Source organism: Mustela nigripes, chromosome 6 (genome assembly GCF_022355385.1).
Source record: "Mustela nigripes isolate SB6536 chromosome 6, MUSNIG.SB6536, whole genome shotgun sequence".
NCBI lineage: Eukaryota > Metazoa > Chordata > Mammalia > Carnivora > Mustelidae > Mustela > Mustela nigripes.
Genome location: NC_081562.1, coordinates 104,399,547 through 104,422,179, shown reverse-complemented (window position 1 = coordinate 104,422,179; position 22,633 = coordinate 104,399,547). Strand labels below are relative to the sequence as shown.

The 22,633-nt window shown below is 50.3% G+C and overlaps 1 protein-coding gene across 6 annotated transcripts in view; it reads right to left on the bottom strand.

Moving 5' to 3' along the window:
* IQSEC3 (IQ motif and Sec7 domain ArfGEF 3) overlaps window positions 1-19,943 on the bottom strand; it is a 102,495-nt gene extending 82,552 nt beyond the window's left edge. For all 6 annotated transcript variants that reach the window (XM_059403833.1, XM_059403834.1, XM_059403836.1 and 3 more), the window contains exon 1: window positions 19,274-19,943. In XM_059403833.1, coding sequence (XP_059259816.1) covers window positions 19,274-19,821 — 548 coding nt within the window. In that variant the 5' untranslated portion in view covers window positions 19,822-19,943. The remainder of the gene's footprint in view (window positions 1-19,273) is intronic.
* Between the last annotated feature and the right edge of the window lie 2,690 nt (window positions 19,944-22,633).

The window sequence follows — 22,633 nt, the reverse complement described above, 5'->3', positions numbered from 1 at the left end:
TGTAGGCTGCCTTTTCACTCTGTTGACGGCTTCCTTTGCTGAGCAGAAGCTTTTTTGTCTGCTGCGATCCCACTTGTTTATTTTTGCTTGTGTTGCCTAGTGCCTTCCTTATCGCATCTACCGCGGTGGTGGGCACACAGTGCGGCTGTCTGTTCCTTCCATTTCAGCACTTCACAGTTTATATGGCATTTTCTGACACGTTGTTTGACCTTGGTACCACCTTGTGGGTTAGGTGTAGTTATGCTTCGAGGTCACACAGCTGGTAAGGGGGTGGAACCAGCCTTGACCCAAGGTCCTCTGGTCCCGGGAGCATACCGGTGTGGAGCAGTGAGGTTGCCACATGATCTAGGGAGGAATTCCATCCAGGACCCTTAAACCACAGGAGGCAGCGTGGTTCCATGGACAGGGAACAGGCTTGAGGTTTGGGAAGGTGTGCAGTCAGGCACTACCTTTCCACTGAGTTGGCTGGGGGGTCTCAGACAGATTATCTGACATCCTGCAGCCTCGGAGTTCTCAGCTCTGAGCAGGGAGGGTCATAAAGGAAACCACCCCATAGAGTTATTGCGAAGAGCCAACAAAATAACCCATGTCGGGGGGTTTGATAACCCATGTCTGGGGGGTTCAGTCTGTTAAACATCTGCCTTCGGCTCAGGTCATGATCCCAGGGTCCTGGAATCGAGTCCTGAGTCAGGCTCCTTGCTCAGCAGGGAGCCTGCTTCTCCCTCTGCCTGCTGCTCCCCTTGCTCATGTTCTCTCTCTCTCTGATGAATAAATAAATAAATAAAATCTTTAGGAAAAAAAAATGTCATGCTAGTGTCATGCTTAGCACGTAGCAGGGGTGAAATCAATGTCGCTCCCACACAAGGTTTTCGGGGCATGGAAAGTCCAGAGTCCAAAGCTGGTTTTGCCACTTTCTAGTTAACAGGTTGGCCTGCCTGAGCCTCAGTTTCCTCACTGGTAAAATAGGATCCTAATGGCATCTACCTCAAGGATTATGGTGAGGACTCAATGAACCAATATATCTAAGGTGTCGGGAGCTGTGCCTGACTCAGCCGGTACACCCCTGCTGCTCCCAGACCCAGAGGGCCCCTTGCCCGGCCCTAGGTTTGCATGCTCCAAAGACTTGCGGTAATGTTGTAGGGGAACGGCACAGCCCCTATCCAGCTCTGATTTATACCGTTAGGAAACAGAAGGGAAACCTCATCCCGTGATCCCAGGTTGCTTCAGTCTAGAGCAATCTCCAGATTCTGCCTGCCCTCTAGAGCCCAGCGGCGAGGCGTGACCCTGCCAAGCCTTCCCTTGCTGTTCTTGTGCCTGCCCTCCAGCTCCGCTGGCCTCAGCCCCTGCCCCTGTCCCTGCCTGGGCTGGACCCGCTTGCCTCTGGATTCCCACACCAACCTCTCAGTTCTCTCCCAAGCTGTATCCCCTATCCCTGCATCTCCCTACGCTAGATGAGCTCTTCGGGACAGAGCAGCACCGGTGACCCGTTCTCCTCTACCTCCAGGACAGAAGGCAGCCTGGCTCGTGGCGTATAGTAGATACCGTTTGATGACTCGATGAACGAATTGAGTCCCTATGACTGAGGGTGCTGGAGAAAAATGGGGAATTAAGCCCGCATGTTTTTGAAAACACGTGCATTCATGGAAACAAAGACCTAAGTACATGCCTCAGAGAAATGTCCACCACCATTACTGTCTATGCAGGAGTACTGAGCCCTTTCCAGACATTGCCTCATCTTATTTTATTTTTTTAAATTCTATTTATTTATTTGAGAGAGAGAGACAGCGAGCACAAGTAAGGGGGCAGAGGCAAAGGGAGAGACAGAGGGAGAGGGAGAAGCAGACTCTCCACTGAGCAGGGAGTCCGACGCAGGACTCCATTCCAGCACCCCGAGATCATGACTTGAGCTGAAGCCAGATGCTTAACCGACTGAGCCACCCAGGCGCCCCTCACTTAAATCTTCATTTTACAGATGAAAAGTTTCAGAGAGACAAGATATTTGCTTAATATCACACAGTCTCGGCATCAACCTGGTAACCTTCGGGAAACTTAACTCAGACTAGGAAACTCGGTCTCTAACTTGAGTGCACCACGAGGCCCCAGCCTCCTCCTCCGTCCACACGCCCTGCCCTGCCCCGGGCCCAGTCCTGGAGCCCTCAGAACTTCTTCTCAGTCTCCCAGCCTCCTGCTGCCCAGCAGGGTGGCCCAGCCCGCAAGTCCACAGCCATTCAGTGGCCAATCTTGAAGCCTACTTGTTTGAGGTCCAGCTGCCTTTGCGAGGAGCCAGGAGAGCTCCAGTGCCAGGCGGGGTGGCTCAGAGGGAATTACAGAGCCGGGCGCTCGGCTGCATCATGCCAGCTTGTGTTACGAGAGATCTTTATTACCTAGAAGACAGGTGCCTGGCTACTGGGCAAAGCCAGCTGGAGAGGATGGGATCAGGGCCATCCAGCCCATGCCTGCCACAGAGAAACATGCCTGCACGGTGTTACTCCCCAACCCTTAGTCAATGGTGGGCAAGCACTGCTTTTCCCGGAAGGGTGAAGGCAGATCCTGGTCGATAATAATGACTGCATTGGTCAGTGTTTCTGATTTACAAAACATTTTTGAAAGTCCCGTGAAGGGTCTTAGTGGATAATGGTAGTAAAAGTCATAATGCTATATATTATAATTACAATAATTAATGTTAATATTGATGCCATATACCTGATGAGGAAATTAAGGCTAAGGGAGTCTTCATGACCTCCTACAAACCCACAGCTAAGACTAGCTCCATGCCATGTCCCACAACCCCATGGCAGGTATGTGCAGGAGAGGTGGCCTCTGGGCTGTGAATGGAAGAGCCTTGATCTTGCCCTCCATGGCACAGTCAGACTCAGAGTTACACAGCAACACAAAACCTCAGACAACCTCAGCCAGTTTCCAATCACACACTTCAACTATCTCCTCGCCAGCCGCTCTGTTCATATGCACCAACCCAAGTCACATACCCACAGCAGGAACCACTGCTACACACTAATACTCGATGTGTTTGTAGACACTGGTTTGGGAGAGCAAAGATTCATACATGTAACTATACACACATGCCCCTCACTGCACACACACCTAAGTGTACACACTCCTTAACATGCATTCTTCATTCTGTGAACACATCCAGCACCCTTATAAAAATGCATGGGTCCTAACTGCATCCCAAGTCACTCACTTAGTAGAAATTCCCCAAACCTATGCACACGCAAATACATGAATGCACACACACTCCCCCTTGGATATCGAGACATGCATTACACATGTATCTACAGCCCTCCAAGAGCAGTCATGTGCATGCACGCGCGCACACACACACACACACACACACACACACACACACAGAATCGAGATGAAGGATGTTGTACCACCTCCTGACCACGTGGGCCCTGGAAGGATATGATGTCCCATGGGGACCTACAAATCCTCCATCTGTGGCTACATGTGGGTGGCATTCGGCCAGTCCTCTAGCCCAGTCCTGCCTGGCATGACGGAGAGGAGCGGGCCAAAGGCCAAGTTCAGAGCTGCAGCAACATGAACAACTGTCACATGGGCATGGTGCCATCAACCTTTTTGTCCCTGAACACTGAGCCAGGTTCCTGATCGGACCTTGCTGAGGGCAGACACTTCCGACACTGCAGAACACTCCCCTAGAGTGGAGAAAGCTATGTCTGGGTATAAGAGGCTGAAGCTTGCACGAGGAACTTGAAGACCCCACTTTACTGTGTGACCTTGGGTGGGCCACCTCAACATCTCTGAGCCTCAGTCACCACATCTGTGAATGAGGAATAATAATACCTTCCCTTCAGGATTCTGTCAATCAAATGAGATGATAGATGTACATAAATGCCTCGCACACAGCAGAAATGAGTACATGCTGTTGAAAGACAGAATGAATGGGTGAATAGCAGATAATTGTGAACGGCACTCTAGAACTCTCTGCTGAGATCCCCTCCCTCTTCTGCCTTTTGAACCTCCCACTCTGGTTTCCAAAGTAGGGCATTGCATCACTGCCCTGTCTAAAGTTTTGCCCCTATGACTTCCTATTAGCCTCCCACTCCACAAATTTTTCTGGAAGGCCCATCTTAACCTCCAACCCCACCTCCCCCACTCCCTTGCCTTCTGGTCACACTTTCCTTCTTATATTATTTGAACACATCCATTTCTTCCAGCCCCGGGGCCTTTGCACAGGATGTTTTCCCTTCGTATCTTCATGTGGCTCTGTCCCTAGCTTTATTTAATCTCTCTGCTTAAATGTCACCTCCTAGGTGAGGTCTTGCCTACCAAAACCACCTTCCCCCCTGTCATCCCCTTATTTTCCCTCTGAGCCCTTATGAATGTATATGCACATATAGTCTTGTTTAATATCTGTCTTCTCTTGAACGTGAGCTGCACGATGATAGAGTCTTTGGCCATGAATCCCCAGCACCTACAGCAGAGCCTGACATACAGTAGGTGCTCAATAACTACCGGCTAATGAACGTATAGATAGGACTCGAGCCCTTGAGGAACCTAAATAAATTTTCCATCCTTAAATAACAATAAGGTACTGAGCTCCCCTCTCTCCACTTCCTTGCTCCTGTACAGCATAGCTCATTATATTTTCATTTTTCCCAGCCCCCAGCTAGTCTAATTATTCACAGCACTCATGTGAATATTTGTGTATGCATGTTGATAAATGAGTGAGCTTGGGCCGATCTATGCTAATAGTTCTTAGGGAGCAGCATTCTGAGCTCTTCATGTAAATACCCTTGGTCGCCCTCCTTCCACTAACTCCCAAGTGAATGACAGTCTCCAAGGCGAAGTCCACAGCAAGTGCATTCTGAAAAACTTCTCTTGGCCGCCCGATGCATGTTACCGCATCGTCTGGGGGAAGGCAGTGGAGAGTGGAGGTGAAGACACCAACTGTCGCAATCACCCTGCTAGGGCTTGAATGTGGGCACCACCTCAAGTCACCTAACCTCCTTATGCCCCACCCCGCAGCTGTAGTGGGTATCAGAACACGTATCAAGAGAAGCTTGTAAATCACTTAACACAGTCCTTGCCCAGTGTAAGCTCATGATAAAATATTTGCTTCATTAAGTTATTGTGACTTTTCTCTAGTCAGTGATGCCACCTTCCTCAGTTTCCCTATAGGACTTTCTGTGGCAGACGGTCTGCAAGTGGAGTTGCCCATCATGCTGATGGAAACACATGTGCTATTCCTCCCACCTTCCAGAACAATCTTCTCTCTTGAACTCAGGGCCCCCTCCAATTATCAAGCCGCTCCTTTACTCTTCCTTATAGGAAAATTCATCAAAGAGTTTTCTGCACTCATTGTCTGCAGTTCCTCTCCTTCTCTCATCCTTACACTTATTAGGGAAATTTCAAACATGCATTCTACTAATCTCCTGCCCCAATATTTTTTGCTGGGGTATTTTAAAACATACCCCATTTTAGATTATTTTAGCTCGAATGTATCTCTAACAGGTAAGAACTTTAAAAAGATATAATAATGGGATCATTATTATGCCTAACTGAATTAACAATAATTCTCCAATATTGGTGCTCACATTTCCCTGATTGCCTTAAAAATGTCTTTTTACAGTTGGTTGGTCTGAATTAGGACCTGCTCAAGGTCCACACATCACGTTTGGTTGGTTTGTCTCTTTTCCCTTCTCTCCTAACCCAACACTAATCAGGCTTCTGCCCTGATTGTGTTATCAGAGCTAGGTCATTGATTACCTCCACGTTGCTAAGGCTGATGGGCAGTTCTCCCGGTCCTTGCTCTACTCCAGGGCTTATCTCTCTGTCCCTGCCCTCCTGGTTGAAACTCCTCTTTGCTAGGACACCACATGCTTCTCCAGCTTTTCTCTTGACACCGGTGTGCACTAAGTCTCCACCTCTGGTCCTCTTCAGTCTTCTCACTCCTTGGTGATGATATCCAGTAAGGCTTTCAAAGCCTCCCCAAATGTATATCTCCAGTCCATTCCAAATGCCTACCAATCATCTCAACCTTGAGTGTCCAACAGGCATTCCATAAGAGGCATTTCAAACTTAACATATCTGAAACTCCTCCTGAAATCTCCCCCCACCCAGATCTCCCCATCTCCCCCTTCCAGTAACTTTCGCCCAAACTCTTGAACTCACGTCCAATCCCCCTTTCTCTTACATGCCACACTAATCCTTGGTCTGACCACTCATAGCCACCTTCACTGTTACCACCCCAGGTCCTCGCCTGGACTTTGCAACAATGTCCTGTCTTCTCTCCTTGCTTCTAGCTTTCTTCCTCTTCGGGCTGTTCTAAACAGAAACTCAACCCAGCAGCCAAGGTTCCTTTTAACCTAATTTTTCTTTTTCTTTTTTTAAAGATTTTATTTATTTATGTGAGAAAGAGCATGTGAGTGGGGAGAGGAGCAGAGGGAGAAGTGGACTCCCTACTGAGCAGGGAGCCCGGACCCTGGGATCACGACCTGAACCAAAGGCAGATGCTTAACCAACTGAGCCATCTAAGCACCCCTTAGCCGGGTTTGTCTTAAAGTCAAAATCAAACTCATCACAATGGACGTCAAGACCCTATCAGCGTGTCTCAACAAAGAACACTGGTATTTTGGACAAGAACATTGTTCACTGCAGGAGCTGTCCTGTGCTCTATTGGCTGTTTGGCATAGCCTTTGCCCCCAAATGCTGGGGGAGCGACACCTCCCCCTCAACCTAGCCAGCCATTGTGGCAACTAGCATATCCCCACCCATTTCCAAACACAGCCTGGTGGATCCCATTTGTAGCATCTCTTACAAGATTTGCTGCACCCCTGCACTCTCCCACTTTGCAACCCTCCACCAACATTTCTGATTTTGCCTCAGACTATTCTCCCTGGGTTCCCTCCATTCCTGTCTTACTTCAACAACCAGGCTGTTCCCTCAGTCCCTCAAGGGGGCTTTGCCTCTGCCATCCTCACTCCCCCACCCAGATTTCTCAGACCCCCCAACCCCCAGGCTCTGAGTCTTTGCCCAGATGTTATCTTCTCAGTGAAAACTTCCCAGGACTCCCTGTTTGAAGCTGTGATTCCCCTTTACTCCCAGGTCCCCTTCTCTGTTTTATTTTTCTCCACGACACTCACCCCATCAGATGCAACCCATGTTCTCTTTCTTAATCTTGCTGATTTTTTTTTTTTCTGTCAGCTTCCTGACGAGAGTTGAGGGGTTTTTTTTGTTGTTGTTCACTACTGTACCCCAGTGTTTGGAACAGTAGGAACGGGCTCATGGTAGACGACCGAGTATTTGTTAGGTGGAAGAACAGACATATCATGACTACATACTTACACAGAGAAGAAAATAAGCACTTTTAAACCAAGGAATAAAGAATTGACTTTATTCTTAGCCAGGCCTGGATTAGGCTCAGCCTGAGGTGGGAAGTAGGGGGAGAGGTAATGGGAAACTCAGTTTCCTCCTCAGATCAGTTCAGGAAGACTTCCTGAAATGGGTGGTGTTTCCCGACTCATCTTTGGCTGGTGGGAAGGAGACTATATACCTTGGCAGCTCCCCCAACCTTGATGTCTATGGGCAACAAAGGGAGCCAAGCTAAAAGAGTGGCGAAGACTCTTCAGGGAAGAAGGCACGTTTCCGGAGTCTTCTTTCTACGGCAACTGATCTGTGTCTGGAGGAGGCTGCAGGAGCACACCTCAGCAACTGGAGGGCCAAGTTCAAATGGAACTCCTAGGTCATGTCTGCCTACCCACCCACCCCTCAGAGAAACACCTCCGAATGATTACACGGCTGGGCTACCCAGAGCTTGCCTTCCAAACTCTCAGTAGGCAAGAAGGAACCTAGATTCACAGCCAATGGCATACTTCACAGCTATTAAAAAGAATGAGGCAGCTTTCTTTATACTGCATATGGAAGGATCACCAAGACATATTATTGGGGGGGAAAAGCAAGGTGTAGAACAGCATGTAGTTTACTGTCATTTGTGTAAAAGATAATACACACACACACACAAATATATACATATATTTGTGTGTGTGTGTGTGTGTGTGTGTGTGTTTGCTTGAAGGCACATAGAATAACCCTGGAAGGTTGCATGAGAATTCGTTAACTTTTCTGGGGAGATGGTTTCTGGGGGGTGACAGTGGAAATAAGTGGGTTGGAGGGATTGTCAATGAGAAGTCTTTCTGTTCTGAGCCCTCTGGAAGACAAGGGGGATAAGGAAGAGAGCCCTCTACCTTCGAAAAGCACTTTCTGGCCTCGAAGGTCCCCAAAGAACAGCAACTAATATACCTCCTTGAGTGCTCACTGCCCGCAGGCACTCGCCTTGCCTGGCGCTTTTTTGGCCTGACCTCTTTATTTCCCTGCAGTCCTACTAGGTTAGGAGTATGTGCATCCCCGTTTCAGATGAGAAAACCAAGACTGTCACTGCTGAGTATGGCAGCGAGCACGTGACCGAGTGCGGGTTCAAACCCAGTGCCACTTTCTGAACGATTATGCCTCATCATAGGTTGCGCCAGAATTCTAAGGCTAAGTGATTCTATAAAATACAATATAAACCATGGAAAGGCTGAGATACAGCTGGGATTCTCTTGCCCACGTGTCTGGGTACGAGGGAGGCTTGTACCCAGGGGAGGTGGATGCTGTGTAGAAGCTGGACCTAGGTGACACCGGCCTGATCCCCGAAGTCGCCCATGCCTTCTTCTCCCCTTCTTCCCCCAGGTGAATGCACGCCCACCAGCCTGGGTTGGGGCCTACGGAGGGCTGGGAAAGGATCCGCGCCAGAGGGGAAGGGGGCGTGGAGCGATCCTACTCTGGGGCTGGGGGCAGGCAGCAGCGGCGGCGGCAGGAGCATCAGCGGCCGGGTGGTGACGCAGCACGGACGCCCCGACCTCCCCCCTTGGCTCGCGAGAAGGCGCGGGCGGCAGCGGCGCCGGGGGGCGCTCCCAGACGCCGTGGGCGGGCGGCGGTGCGCACGCAGGGAGCAGTCGGAGGGGGCCGTGGGGCTGGGGCGGGGCCGGACCGCGGGGAACCGCCGCACTCGAGATACGGGTCGAGGAGCGCGGCGAAGCAAGAAGGGAGAGGGGCGGGGCGGCCCAGCGAAGGCCCGCAGCGCGAGTCCGGCGGGGGCCCCGGAAAGCGGGCGGAGGGGGCGGGGGTGTGGCGGGCGCGGCCGAGCCCGAGCGCACAGGTGCCAAGGCTGCGCCTCCGGAGCGGGTGACTCAGCAGCAATGCGCCGGGCGGGGGCGGGCCGGGGGCGGGGGGGGGGGGGGGGGGGGGGGGGGGGGGGGGGGGGGGGCAGGCGCGGCTTCCCCCGGTCGGGGTGCCCGCCCCCGCGGGGGAGCGTGGAGCTCGGCGCAGGGCGGGCGCGGTGCGGGGGCCGGAGGTTCCACCGTGCTGTGAGCAGCTCGCCAACTCGCCCACGCAGCCGAAAGCCCGGCTGCGCGCACCCTCCCCGCGGAGAAGCCCCCGGGGAAGCGGCCAGGGGAGGAAGGGCTTTCCCCAGGCTTTCCGAGCGAGGGGTTCCTGGTTCCCGACTTCTCCCTTCCAGCCTGCTCCCAGTTGTCACGCGAAGTCCGGAGGGAACCCGGTGGAACTTCCTGGCGTGCTTTAAGCTGGAAACCTCTACAGAATCCACCTTGTCCCTCCCCCACCTGCAGGGCAGGACCACCCTACATTGCAGGGGTCTCTTTCTCTCTCTCTCTCTTTTTGAAAGGGAGCGTGAGTTCTCCCTTTGTCCCCCATCCTGACCTCCCTTCCTAAGGCTCTTACCATTCGGAAGTCACTTCGTAAGTCTAAGCCAGGTCCTAGATGCTGCCGCAACCTCTCAACAGCTCTGCCTCTCGTGGACTTAGTGAGTCTAGGGGAGACAGTCCAAGAGTGGGGCAAAGAGTGATGGTCCCCCCTTGATCGGGGGGGGGGGGGGGGAACAAGGCCCGGAGAAAGGGGGGGGGGGGGGTTTGGACGAAGCTTACATTTGGGGTCTGTGAGGATGGTACAGCCACCAGGACTGAGGGGCCTGGCTTCTGGGTCAGGGACCTGCCTAGTTCTGGAATTCCCTTTAGCCTTCCATGACTGGCTCATAGGAGGGAAATAGCCCCAAGAATGTCAAAGATGCCAACCTAGCCAATTTGGAAGCATCCGGGACATCTCTGTAAAGACCAGACTATGCCAGGATACACTGAAACTAGACACAAGCAAGAGCTTCCCAACCGCTTTGTAGAGTTTTTGTCGCTGTTGCTGTTTTAAAATAATCATTGTGTTGAATTCATGTGTTGAATGAAAATTGTGGTGCATTGGAATCATTTATCAAGGAAGAGATTGTGGAATTCCCTTGCCTCTCTGCCTGGGGTGGGAGTGCATTCCTCATAGCAGGGAGACAGCTGGTAGAACCTGACAGCTCCAGAGCCCAGAGAGGTCATATGGTGCCACTCCCTGGCCAGAGATAGGCCAACTCTGGTCCAGGGAAAACCACAGCGCAGCTTTCCATGCATCACCCTGCTGCTGGGTGTCTGAGCTTCCAAACACAATACCTTAATAGAGAGTCTCTGATCCCTGACCCCTGCCCTTGCCCACCCTTCAGGCAACCTTCTTCCCAGGAGCTGGCAGCTTCCAGAAACCTGGTCCCCTTCACACCTGCAACGGGGTGAGGGTGGGAGCATGTAGACTCGCCCCATTTTACAGAGGGGAAGACCCAGAAGGAACTGGCTAGCCAAGAGAGATGAAATGAGTCATGCAGAGAAAGGAGAGAGAACCCAGAGTCCTGACTGTGTAACCAGACCATGGAGTCATGGGGAAGCAGAAGGAAGACCTATGCTGAGTTTTGCCATAAGGTCCACACATCTTTTTATGGTGTATGCTGTGATCCCTCTCCCCCACCCCTAGTAACACATTCACCTCTGCACAGCCGTAACCATGAACACATCTGATGCTTATACACACCTGCTCACCCTCCCTTCGGGGTCCTGACATTTCCCTGAACAGAGCTGACACTGCCCGGTCAAGAAATAGGAGTAAGAGGCCTGGAGCCTGAGGCTGGTCCCTGTTTCATCCCTCAGGCCAGAATCCAGTTCTCTCTCTCTTCTCTTTCCACCTGGAGACATGGCCACATCTTGGGCTTCCTTTCCTTCCCATCATCATAGACCGATTGCCTATTCCTGGTTCAAGCTTCTGACAAGGCCATGGGCCTGGGGCAGGGTCACTGAGATGAAATACTCAAAGGGCTTTCTCATGCTTAATCCTTAACACGGTTTCCCACACGAAGGACTGGACTGGTCTAGGGTTAGAGGCTGGCGGCAGAGGGAGAGGAGACCTTTGCAGGCTCATGGAGAGGATTGGGGTGGGAGAAGCCCTGATGTGGCCCTCACTCCCCAGCTGGCCTTAAGAGCTGAGCCTCTCATCCAGCTTCTCTCTTGTGCTCAGCTGCAGACTCCGGGCTTTGGGGCCTAACTAAGCACAACCTCCTCCCCCAGTAGAGATTCCCTCCAGCTGAGATCTTCTTCAGCCTGGACACCTTATGCTTACCTCCCTCCACCCAATGATTGCTGAGCCTGCCTGGGACCTACATATTAGGAGATTGTTTCTTCAAGCAGTATTTATCAAGCTCCTACTAGATGTTGAGTTAGCCCCTCACCCCCCATTCTCTCCAGGCCCAGGTAACCCCAACCTCTACCACCTGTTAACGCTCTCACCCACCTCTTCCCAACCTCACAGCAGACCCCAATAGAATCGTGTGAAATTTTGCCATCTAGAGAATTATTCTAAGATCCTAGAAAGGATCAAAAGAGATTACCCCGTATCAGGATGCTCCTTAAATTCCTGCCGAATGATTTTTACCCATGAAGCTCATTGGGCAAGTATCCCTTCTACAGCCAAGATAATCACTTTTCCGAGGCAAGCCAATGTGGAAGTGCCCTGGGTCCCCCTGCCATTCAGCTTGCCAGGTCCAGGCCAGGCAATTCCAAATCCCTGCAAAATATGGCAGAGATAAAAATCATTTAGGCTTTCAACAGCCTCCCCTGTGAACCTTTCCACTCCTTCTGAGCCTCCTGCTCTGTCTCTTAGTCAACCAGTGCCGCCATGGCACCCCCCCCCCTCCCTTATCAAATCCTTTCTTGGACACTGCTCACATCAGAACTCTTTCATGCTGAAGTGTAAAGGCTGATAGAGCTAAATGTTGTTTTTCTCCTGTCCTAGGAGAATTTGCATCTTAACCAGGGGGATAAACTTGAAGTATTGAAAGGAATCTCTAATTGTGGAATTTCTGGCAGAGGCGAGCTATTCTGGAAGGTAGAGACCTCCCTGGGACCCCTGAGTTCCCATAACTAGCTGTAGGTCTGGCCCCGTACATCCACGGGACAGTCCTGACCAGCTACGGGGCCCGTCACTGGATAATGTCAAGTGCCCCAGGGGAAGAGTTCTAGGTCTCTTTCCACCACTAACTCATCTGGAAACACCAGTCACTTCTCTCTCCAGCCATAGTTGCCTCACGTGCCACAGTAAGTTTGGAGCCATGGCCCTTTCTAGCTCTGACCTTTGCTTGACCTCCCAGCGGGGCTGGAGGACCTTAGCCCAGCTCCAAAAGCTCTCCCACCCCTGCAACTGTGGCCTGGAGGGAAGGGCCCAGTGCCGGCACAGAGCATGGGGAGGCGCTCGGACAGGCGTGCGTGGCCTCAGTCCACAGTCGCCTGCCTGCCTGCTGGGGACAAAAGGTACCACTCAGCATATACACCGGGCCTGCAGAGTTACATAACCCTTCCATATGGGATATTCCAAGGAGCCACCGCAAAGCAGCCCGGGCCTCTGCTGCTCCCAGGGCCACCCGTGGCCGCCTTTGCCTGTGGTGGCCTCATAGCCACAACCGCCCTGGGAGGGAATGTCAGAAGCCCATTGTCTGTTCTGTTTTTGTTTTTTGCTTTTTGTTTTTTCTTAGATGGCATTTCATCTAAGGAAGTCTTAGGAGAAGAAACTCTTTTATCTAGCCTTGACCCGAGAAAGTAGAATCCTCCCGTAACCTCCCTGCCTTCTCCCTCAACCCACCACCCCAAGTCCCACGACACATCAGGCTGTTCTTTCCTCAGGCAAACCCTGCTGGGCTTTGTTTTTTGTTTTTGTTTTTGTTTTCAACTTTCGAACCTCAGAAAGAGCTGCAAAGAACAGGGCTGCCCTTTCAAAATTCCCAGGATGGAAAAATTTGGACAAATGCATGTAGGTTTCATTCCAGGGAACTGGGACACATTCTCCTGGCCCAGACTCCACTCCCCTCACCTCTTACTTTTATCCTCAACAGGTTCATATACTAGAGGAGACTGTGGCTTCCCCATTTAGAAAACGGGCAAGATCATTCTTATCACCACGGGGCATTGGGTGATCCCTTTGATGTCCTTAGGAGAAGTGCAAATCATCTTAAAATGCAACAGAAGACATTTCAGTTGAGCTTAAGGAGGCATTTCTCAACAATAAAGTTGTGAGACCCCATCACAGATCACTAAGGGATGGTGGATTTGTCCTGCTTGGCTGTATTCGAAGGTAAGCTCTACATGCGTGCAAACGAAATAGCTTGGGTGCGCACTGTCCGAAGAGCGAGGGGCAGATGAGAAAAGGGCACATGTAGGAAGCTGGCTTGGAAGCAGGAAAGGGATCTTGAACTTGGTTTCAGGTCTTTCATTGTGGTCTGACTGGGGATGAGCCCTGGGTTCTTTATCTGTAGAAATGCTATAATATCTTGAGCACTTATTAGGTTTCCAGAACAATATTTTTTAAATGATACCATTTAATTTTTAAGCTTTACAGCAACCCTTCAAAGTATATGTTACTTTTCATTTTATAAATGAAAAAACCAGAGGCTTAAAGAAGGTAAATAATGACTATAAGATCTCACAGCTGGTAGGGGATAAAGCAGGACTCACACCCAGAGATGCCTGACTCCAAAGCCCATGTTCTTAACTACCTAGATCTTGAAAATTCTGTGATTCTTTAGTTCCTTAAGTTCCCTTCAGCCTGAAAAGTCTAAAAATTTCTCCCTCCTACTGCTCCTCACCCTTTTTGTTTGTTAATGCCCTCACTCCTTGAAATGGAGATGACCGCCATTCTCCTCCCTCAAAACAAGAAACCCTTTGCAGCCTGGGTGAGAACCTGCCCTTTGTGCTTTTCCAGGAGCTGAGGAAGAAGGTGCTGCAGTGGCCCAAGGCTTGGAAATCCTGCCAGATGGCCTTGCACTTGGGGGTCTGCCAGGTGCAATGAGAGTGTCCCCAGGACCTCTTACTAAGAACCCCCACACCAAGCTGCTGCTTAGCTAATGTCCAGGGCCACTGAGAGTATCTTTGGGCCCCAGTGAGAAGTGTTGAGGCTCCCCAGCAAGGTCAGTCTGTCTAAAAATCTTTACCTGGGATTTAAATTCAGGATCCAAGTCTCTTTCCAGACCACATGTCCAGCTGTTGGACCCAGCTCTCCCCTCTTCTTCAGGATCATTCTCGCTTTTGTTGGCTCTCCCCCCACACCTGACTCCATCTGCCTTGTCTCGTAAGTGACCTTTGAAACTCGGGCCACACAGATATCTGCTGCATCAGCAGAGCCAACTACTGCTCCTCTTGTTGGGTTTCAAGCCAACAGGAGAATGTTCCAGGATGGTCTCATGGGGCCCTTATGGTGTTCGCTGTGTGGGCTCGGGAAGGGCTTTGGAGTGAGGAAGGAGAACTCGAATGGAGCAAGGCACTGGGAGCTGGTGAGGAGGACAGAGAACAGTGGGTTTTCCCAGAGGCAGGGGTGACTCGTTTCTCTTGAGCTGTGTTCTTTTTGGATGAAAGGGAGGAAGGTCTGGGCTCTTGGGCAAGCAGGGAACAGAAAATCTTTACAAGTGCCCACTTTGTGCCAGCTTCAGGGTGAGCAAAAGGATGCATACTCCTTCCGCTCGGTGAACCTTCCTTCTGGCCCCATTTTCCAGCTTACCAGCTGGAATTCCTCTCCTTGCTGGGGGTAGAGGAGAAAAGGAGGGTAGGCAGGTAGTTTGGTGAGCACTGGCCTTCATGTTGCTTCTTCAGCAAGCAGGCCTTCCAGCCACAGGTAGACAAGGACTCTGAGTGCTAAGGCTCTTCTTACTCTGCTGATAGGGTTTAGCCTGGTGGGAAGTGATTAGGGTTGGGGGTTCTGTACTGTCTGATATGCATATGCAGTACAGGTCATGAGTTGAATCTCTGGGTCTCCATCCTCCTTCCAGCTGCCCTTGGCCCTTACTCCTCCTGACATAAACCCTTGACTCCATCCAAGAAAACCTTCTCTCTGGGCTCTCAGTATGCTCCTCCTTGTCACCTTGTTCTGTTCTGATAGACTGAGCAGCAATCTGCTTACACTTGCTTGGACGATTCTAGATATATGTTTCAGGTATGTCGACAGAGACTGCTTGCTTCTTTCCTGTTTTTCCACTGACAGACAGACATTCACACTCTCTTAGTAGCTCTCAGAATGGGCCACATAGGAGCCACCCTCTCTAGGCGGACGAGCCTGACTCAGTGGGGACAGAGACACCTGCTCCAATCAGCATTTTAGACAACAGGCTAAAAAGCGCATCTAATGATTGTCTGTCCTTCAGCCTGCAGTCATTATGACACCGCGGAACTCAAAAAGTGACCCAAGATTTGTTTTATGCTTAAAGGGTGAGAGCAGCGAAAAGGAGACTTCACTGGGCTGCGGAAGTGGAATCAAAGGAGAGATAGGAGGAAGAAAATATGGGAGAGAAAAGGAGTTTGAGGGGAGAGAAGAAAGGGGAAAGAGAGAAGGAAGAACAAAGAGAAGGGGAAAGGTAGGGAGGAAGAGAAAGTAGAAGAGGAAGATGAGGGACAAAGGAAGAGAGGAGAGGACAGGAGCTACTGAGCCATTCAGACTTCCTGACTACTTGGAGGTGGGGGGGTTGAAGTAGGAGCTGAATGTGAATTATAATTCAAGAATCTTATCCAGCCTCCAGTAATCCCCTGCCTCGGGCTGGAGAACATGGGCTGTAAATGCATGGCTGGCTGGATGGGCATACGTGTTCAGACAGAGAAGCTGTGGTCCCAGGGAAGCCAGTAGCCTCCGGTAGGGTCATGTGCTTCCACGGCACGAAGTAGGCTTTGCCAGATCAGGCTGAGGCTCTGACTCCAGCCAGGAAAGGGATAATCAATTCTGTAGATGCTGTGAGCCTTGATTGAAAAAATAAAGAGGAGGAAGCTAGATAGCTGCTTTCATTAAGAGGCAAAAGCAGTGGGGGCTGGAGCTTAGCAAAAGCCAGGAAGCATGCAGAGAAAGAACGTTAACCCCTCCAGCGTCTTTCTTCCGTGATATCTTTGCACTCACCCACTCCTTCATCGTCACTTCCTTGGCCTGACCTCTAAGGCCACCACCTTCCTATCGCCCTCAGCTGAAGAAGAGGAAGAGAGAGAGGCAAGGCTGCATAATAATGCAGATCTGATGACAATTAAATGATGCATTGTTTCCTGGGCCCAGGTTCCCTGGGGCTCTTGCCTCTCCTGGATTTGGGCAGGAAGAGGAGCTCTGGGTACAAGAGACAAACTGTGTGGGAAGATAATGCATCTAACACAGTGCCTGGCCCCACGTAACCCTCGCCCAACCCTCAGCAACCTCCCCAGGGCCCCATCTTTACTATAATGAGGCCAGAGAAGGGCAGGTAAAAAGTGAGAAAGGATTTCAGTAAAATTATGATCAGAAGACCTCATCTGCCATGTCTTCTTCTTACTTCAGCGTGCCCAGTAGAGAACTGATTCAGCAGGGAGCTCCCCAGAAGAAACATCAAGGAGAGGGCTGCTGGCTCTGTTCTTCCTCTCATCAATTCACTCTACCCGTAAAGATCTCTGCCTGCTGGTTGCATCCAGCCCTGCACCACTGAGAGATATGGGCAGAGGAGAATAGCCATAAAAAATGGGGATCAGGGGTAGAATCTAGATGGGGCCAAATGTAATCAGCAACAGTGAGTCATTACTGAGGTTCTGTGGGGGAAACTTGGGTTGAAGTTCAGCGAAACAGTGGGGAGGAATGAGTGGCACAAAAGGCACAAAAGGTGTTCAGCCAGCCAAGATGTCCATGATTTCACATCCAAGGGGAGAGAGTGTTGCAGACAGGAGGTAAGATGCTCTCTCTGTTTCTTGGTGTCCAGGCTCCGAGCAAGGGGAGACACTGGAGGAGCTGGAGGAAGGAGGGGGCTACTTGGGGTATTAACCTCTTAGTGCCTGGCACAACTTCCTAGGTGAGAGATTTTTAACAACTTTCACTCTCCTCTACCATTCTAATTATTTCTTATTTTTGTTTTGCTCCTATGGGAAGCAAAAACGGGACAAAGGAGAAGGAAAGATGAAGGCGCTATGGGCAGAAGAATTGGGGCTCTTCAAGCTACTTTGGGGGCCACAACAAATTCCTTTTCCCAGAAAAAATGATCTTTCCTCAACCCTTTTTGCTCATGGTTCCCTGAAGAGATGCAGAGAATGTGGGGAAGAGAAAAGAGATACCAAAGGGCATCAGGAGAGGAAGCAGGTGAAGAATCATAATTATCAGGAAGCTGTAGCAACCCCCAGAAAAACAAATGAAATAGGTCTTTCCCCCCTATTTAGGGGAAAGCCACATAACACCTTGTAAGAACATTGTCTTATTGAATCCTGGGCACTGAGGGAAACCTGACTTTCTGCTTTTTATGTCAGATAAGGAAAGAAAACTGAAACTGAAAGAAGGACAGATGAGCCATTGGGGGAGCTGGGGAAGAAGGGTGCACCTTTTGGGGGCTTGATGCAATTGCTATAGGTCTGCCAAGTCAGATCATCCTGGGTCTTCACCCCTAGGAGACCATGGTTCCAGTCAAGTCTACTCTCTATGAGTTAACATATCCTTCCCCAACTTCTCTAACTACATAGATATGAGGAGAAAATGAGTTTTGAAGGAATACACCAAATCCCCACAAGTATCTGCAGACTTGAAACATGCAGAGACTAGATGAGATGAGATTCTTGGCTCTCCACCCTGCTACCCCCACCCACCTCCTCCTGTAACATCACCATTGTCAGTGTCAAGTGCTGACTAGGTACTGATTTCCCCTGAGCCGTTCTTCCATGCAGTTCTCCCATCACCTGTATACTCAGAGGAAGGAAGCTGATATGTCACAGCATGCCCAATACAGAGGAGAGAACATTCCAGTCCTCTTTCATCTCTTCTTCCCATGTCCCTGGCTCATAGACATTGAAAGTAAAGAAAGAGCTTGAGGTCCTAGAGTCCCTCACTGGGGGCTAATGAGTATCTTTCTCTCAGGACCCAACATGAGATTCCTAATATCACCAAATAACCAAGTGGAAACAAGAATGCAGTCACCAGCTATAACAGAGAGAGACTTAAACACCCAAATGCCAACAACTCCGTTTGCCGACTCTCTCTCTCATCATTGTTCCCCTTCCACAATTGCCAACCATCCTGCACAGAAATCCTCCTTGAGTCAGAGGGAAAGAGCTATAGCCAGATTGAGTCCTCATGCTGTAACTGAGTCCTCCATTGGCTTGGTGCATTGTGTCTTCTGAATCTGTGGGGATTCAGAAGAAAGATGCCCACTCAGGTCAGCAGAGTAAGCTTTCTCTAAGAGCCACTCCTGGCTTTGATCCCACTGCATCAGTGAAAGAGCTAGACTCATTCCCCTGGGAAATGTTTTCTCCCACCCTTTCTTTATCCCCAGCACCCCTGCCTCCTCACATCATTCCTTCTTTTCAGCCTTATCCCCTGCCTCCTAAATTTTCTCAGACCCCAATTCTACTCTTCCTGGACCCTAGTCCTTTTAAAGCTCTTAACATGCATCTTTGCCAAACCTCTGTCTCTTTCCATTCAAATAATTTTACTACCTAAACTCCCTTCCAAATTCTTCTTAACTTAAAAAAAAAAAAAAATTCAGCTCTTCTTTTTTCTTTTTCAGTGTAATCTTCATCACAACTTCCTTCTGATCTTGTCCCCTTTAAAATCTGTCAGTTTCTGATATCCCCAATCACTTAAAAACCCATTTCTTCCCTTCTTTGCCCCTCCGTAAGGGTCTGGATTCTCTCTTTTGCTCCAACATCCCCTGAAACCTCTCAAACACTGATATCAATCCCTCTTTCCCCCCAAATCTCCTTGACACACTTCTACCTCCAAACATCTTCTCATCTCTTCACTTCAGGTTGTCCTAGTCCTTCAGACTCTTAGGGGATCCCAATTTCCCCCTTATCTCCTTCTTACACCCATTTGCTTCCCTTTCTATCACTACAATCCGCCTCCCTTCTTCCCCACTCACTCGGGTCTCCTGCTCAGGACGCCCTTGCCGAGGGCGGCGGGGGATTTATGCTGAAGGAGGGTTCCAGCAGCAGTGCAACAACTCGGGGGCCGCTCCTTGTCTTTGTCGGCGACGGCCCCAGGCGCCACTGGGTGCTGGTGGGGCGACTGAGGTGCGTGAGCCCTGGTGCTGGGGCCCGGCTGGGGCTGCGCCAGGAGCTGTCCGTGGTGCTGAAGCGGTGGCTGCTCCGGCGCGGGCTGTGGCGCTGCGGGAGAGATCTGTCCGTGGTTCTGGAGAGGTTCCTGGGCCCCGGCGGCGGCAGCGGTGGCCGGGGTGGCAGGCGGCAGGGCTGGCGACGGAGGGATGAGCCCGGGCGGAGGCTGGGCTTGCAGCAGCTGCTGGTGCTCCCACAGGCTGCGGTTCTCGGCGCTTAGCTCGTCCAGCCGCCGCTCCAGCTCGTCGATGCGCTGGCGCTGGGTGTGGATGAGGCTCTGCTGGTTCTGCACGATGGCCGTGAGCTCCTTGAGGTAGAGCACGGCACGCACCGGGTTCTCCAGCAGGCTCTCCATGCCGCCCGCCGCCGCCTGCGCCCTGCCTGCGCCTCGGCGGGCGGCGGGGAGCGCGAGGGCGCGCAGGAGCCGAGCAGCCCCAGCAATCCGCTCGCCTCCCTCTCCAGCGGGCCCAACCTCCCTCCCCGCCGCCGCCGGCGCCGCGTCACGGCCACACAGACATTCACACAAGCACCGAGGGGCGGGACCGCCGCGCCAGGGTCCACCCACCCACCCTCCCACCTCCAGGCTTCGTGAGGAGTCTCAGGTTCCTGCAGGGCTGACAGAGAAGGGAGATAAGCGAGGGAGTGGATAGGGGAGCAGGATAAGCGAAGGGGACCAGAGATAGATAAATCGGGAAACCAAAAGAAAGCGGGTGAGGTGGACTTAGCGGTACTGGGAGAGTGCCGTGGGATGGGTAGAAAAAGAAAAGCAGATAAGGAAAGAGGAAAAGAAGAGGAAGAGGCCGGGAGAAGGGGGGGGGGGGGGGGGAGGAGGTGGCAAAGGGAAGAGAAATATATTTGAAACGAGGAAGTCATGGGACTCTGAAAGGTCGCATTCTTTTTCCTGTGTCCAACCATCCCAGAGGTTATGGGTCATCTTAAAGGCCTTCTGAGAGAGGCCACACTTGCCTGTTTTGTACTCAACAACCTATTCTGCTAGGGAATTCCCTGGGACACAAGGATCACAGAATTATAAGGGACCCTAGAGATCATCTAGTCCTTCTTTATTCAGCCAAGAGGGAACTTAGAGTGCGAAGTTTGTTTATGCTGGGTTTTCTCAGGAAATGAGACCTCAGGACAGTCTCAGCCACTCTACTATGAACATTAACTAAATAAACCCAGGTCCTGTGTGTTGGGTTGGCGGCTCTGGGAATGCAGGAGAAACAATAGAAATGATCGCCGGTCCACCATCTTCGAGGCCCCCCCTTTCTTAAACCTTGACTCTCCCGCCATAAGGATGTATGCCTAGGTCATGTCTCCACAAGTAACCGGATACCTATGCAAGAAACCAGAACATCAGGACTCCCACAACCCTCCAATCCCCCCGAATACCGTACCTTATATGGCTGTGAACCTATTCCCTCTCTTAACCCAGATAAAAGACCCACTCGACCCCCTCCCAGCGTGACTTCCCCACTCCTCTTTCCAGAGTTGGGGTGCCTTGCCGGAGGCTGCCCACATCCTCCGGATGCAACTTTTCTGGTTCCCCTTCTCCTGAGCCCTGAAACTTCGCAGGAGAGCGCCTTTGATAAATCGTGCCTTGTGCCTACCTCGCCTGGTGTCGTGTTTATCTCGCCTGTAAAACCTTACACCGTGTGTCCTGGCTCAGGCTTCCAGAAACTTCTGAAGAGATCGTTCTATTAAAAAAAAAAAAAAAATTATGCAGTGCATTCTCCTACAAACACTGGGCTAGGTGGTGGTAAGATCGAGATGACTAGGATGGAATCTTTGGATTCTTGAAACTTACAATTAAGTAGGTGAAACAGGTAGTAAATATTTAACTTCGATATATGGTTCTGGTTGTGTGTTATAAGATAGAAATATGCCCAGAGTACTACAGGAGCCCAGCAACTTGGGATCTGGGAAGACTTTTTGGGGAAAGTAACACTTGAAGTGGAAAGGATTTTCCTGGAAAGAGGAACAGCAGGAGCAAAAGATCAGAGATATGAATCAGCATGGACTGAATCATTCATTAATTACTACAACAAATGTACATGTAACACCCACTAATTGCTAAGTAATGTACTAGGAACTAGGCAGGCCATACCCAGCATAGATAATAAGTTATGATTTCCATAACCAAGGAGATTATAATCTAGTACAGTAGATAAGGCATGCACCTAAATAGCTAAAATGCAAATCAGAATTTCTGTTAGAGCTCTTCCAGCCAAGTTTCATAGGAGTTCAGGGGAGGGAGCAGTTGTTTGGTGGTCTGATCAGGAGAGGTGTTACTCAAGCTAGGTTCTGAAGAATGGAAAATTTCACCAGGTAGACAGAACAGGAGAGCAGAAGATGAAGAAGATATGTCAGACAGAAGGATAAGACTAAGGGATGGAAATAGAGAACTTTGATTTAATCTAATTTGACAGAAGAATGACCTTTTCCTCTGGGCTGTGAGTGCTCTTACCATTATCTGTTATTCTCCTGTTCTATTCTCCACATGGTTGTTGTTTCCCCAGGGTAGGTGTATCTGTGGATACCACGTGTCCAGCGAGCTGGGTTAGCCAAGTCCATCTGGTGCCAGACTATAATGCCCTTATGGGAAAGGATAGGTGCTCTGCAAATACATTGGTTTTTCTGTACCAGTGTGTGTTTTTATTTTGTTTTTCTCCCATTTATTTTCCGAGGAAACTTCCTTCTATAAAGAATGAGTGAAAGAACCTATCCATAGCTGAGCCAACAGTTGGGAGAGGATCCTTTGGTAGTGATCAGTATTCCAACTAAAGAATGAAGGTTGGGGGATGGAATGGGGGGATGGAATGAGGGCACATAAAAATTCAAACACTTTTCTTCTGAATTTTCTTTACTCGCCTAGTCAGTTTGTTTTCCATGAGTTGGGTGCCCATAGAGACAATACTAATTCTACAAATAAAATAGCCTGCAGCATAATTATCCATAGGACTTGTTTGAAATGCAGGTTTCAGGCACCCATGCTGCTATGTTGAAATCACTAGGAATGGGGCCCAAGTACTTTCATTTTTTTTTTTGGCGCTTTTTTCCTGTTTATTAAAAAAATCAATTGTATTGAGTTACAACTTAAATGCACGTTGAATGCAAGATTTAAAGAGTTTTGCCAAATACATATACCCATGTGATCCAAATTTGCATCA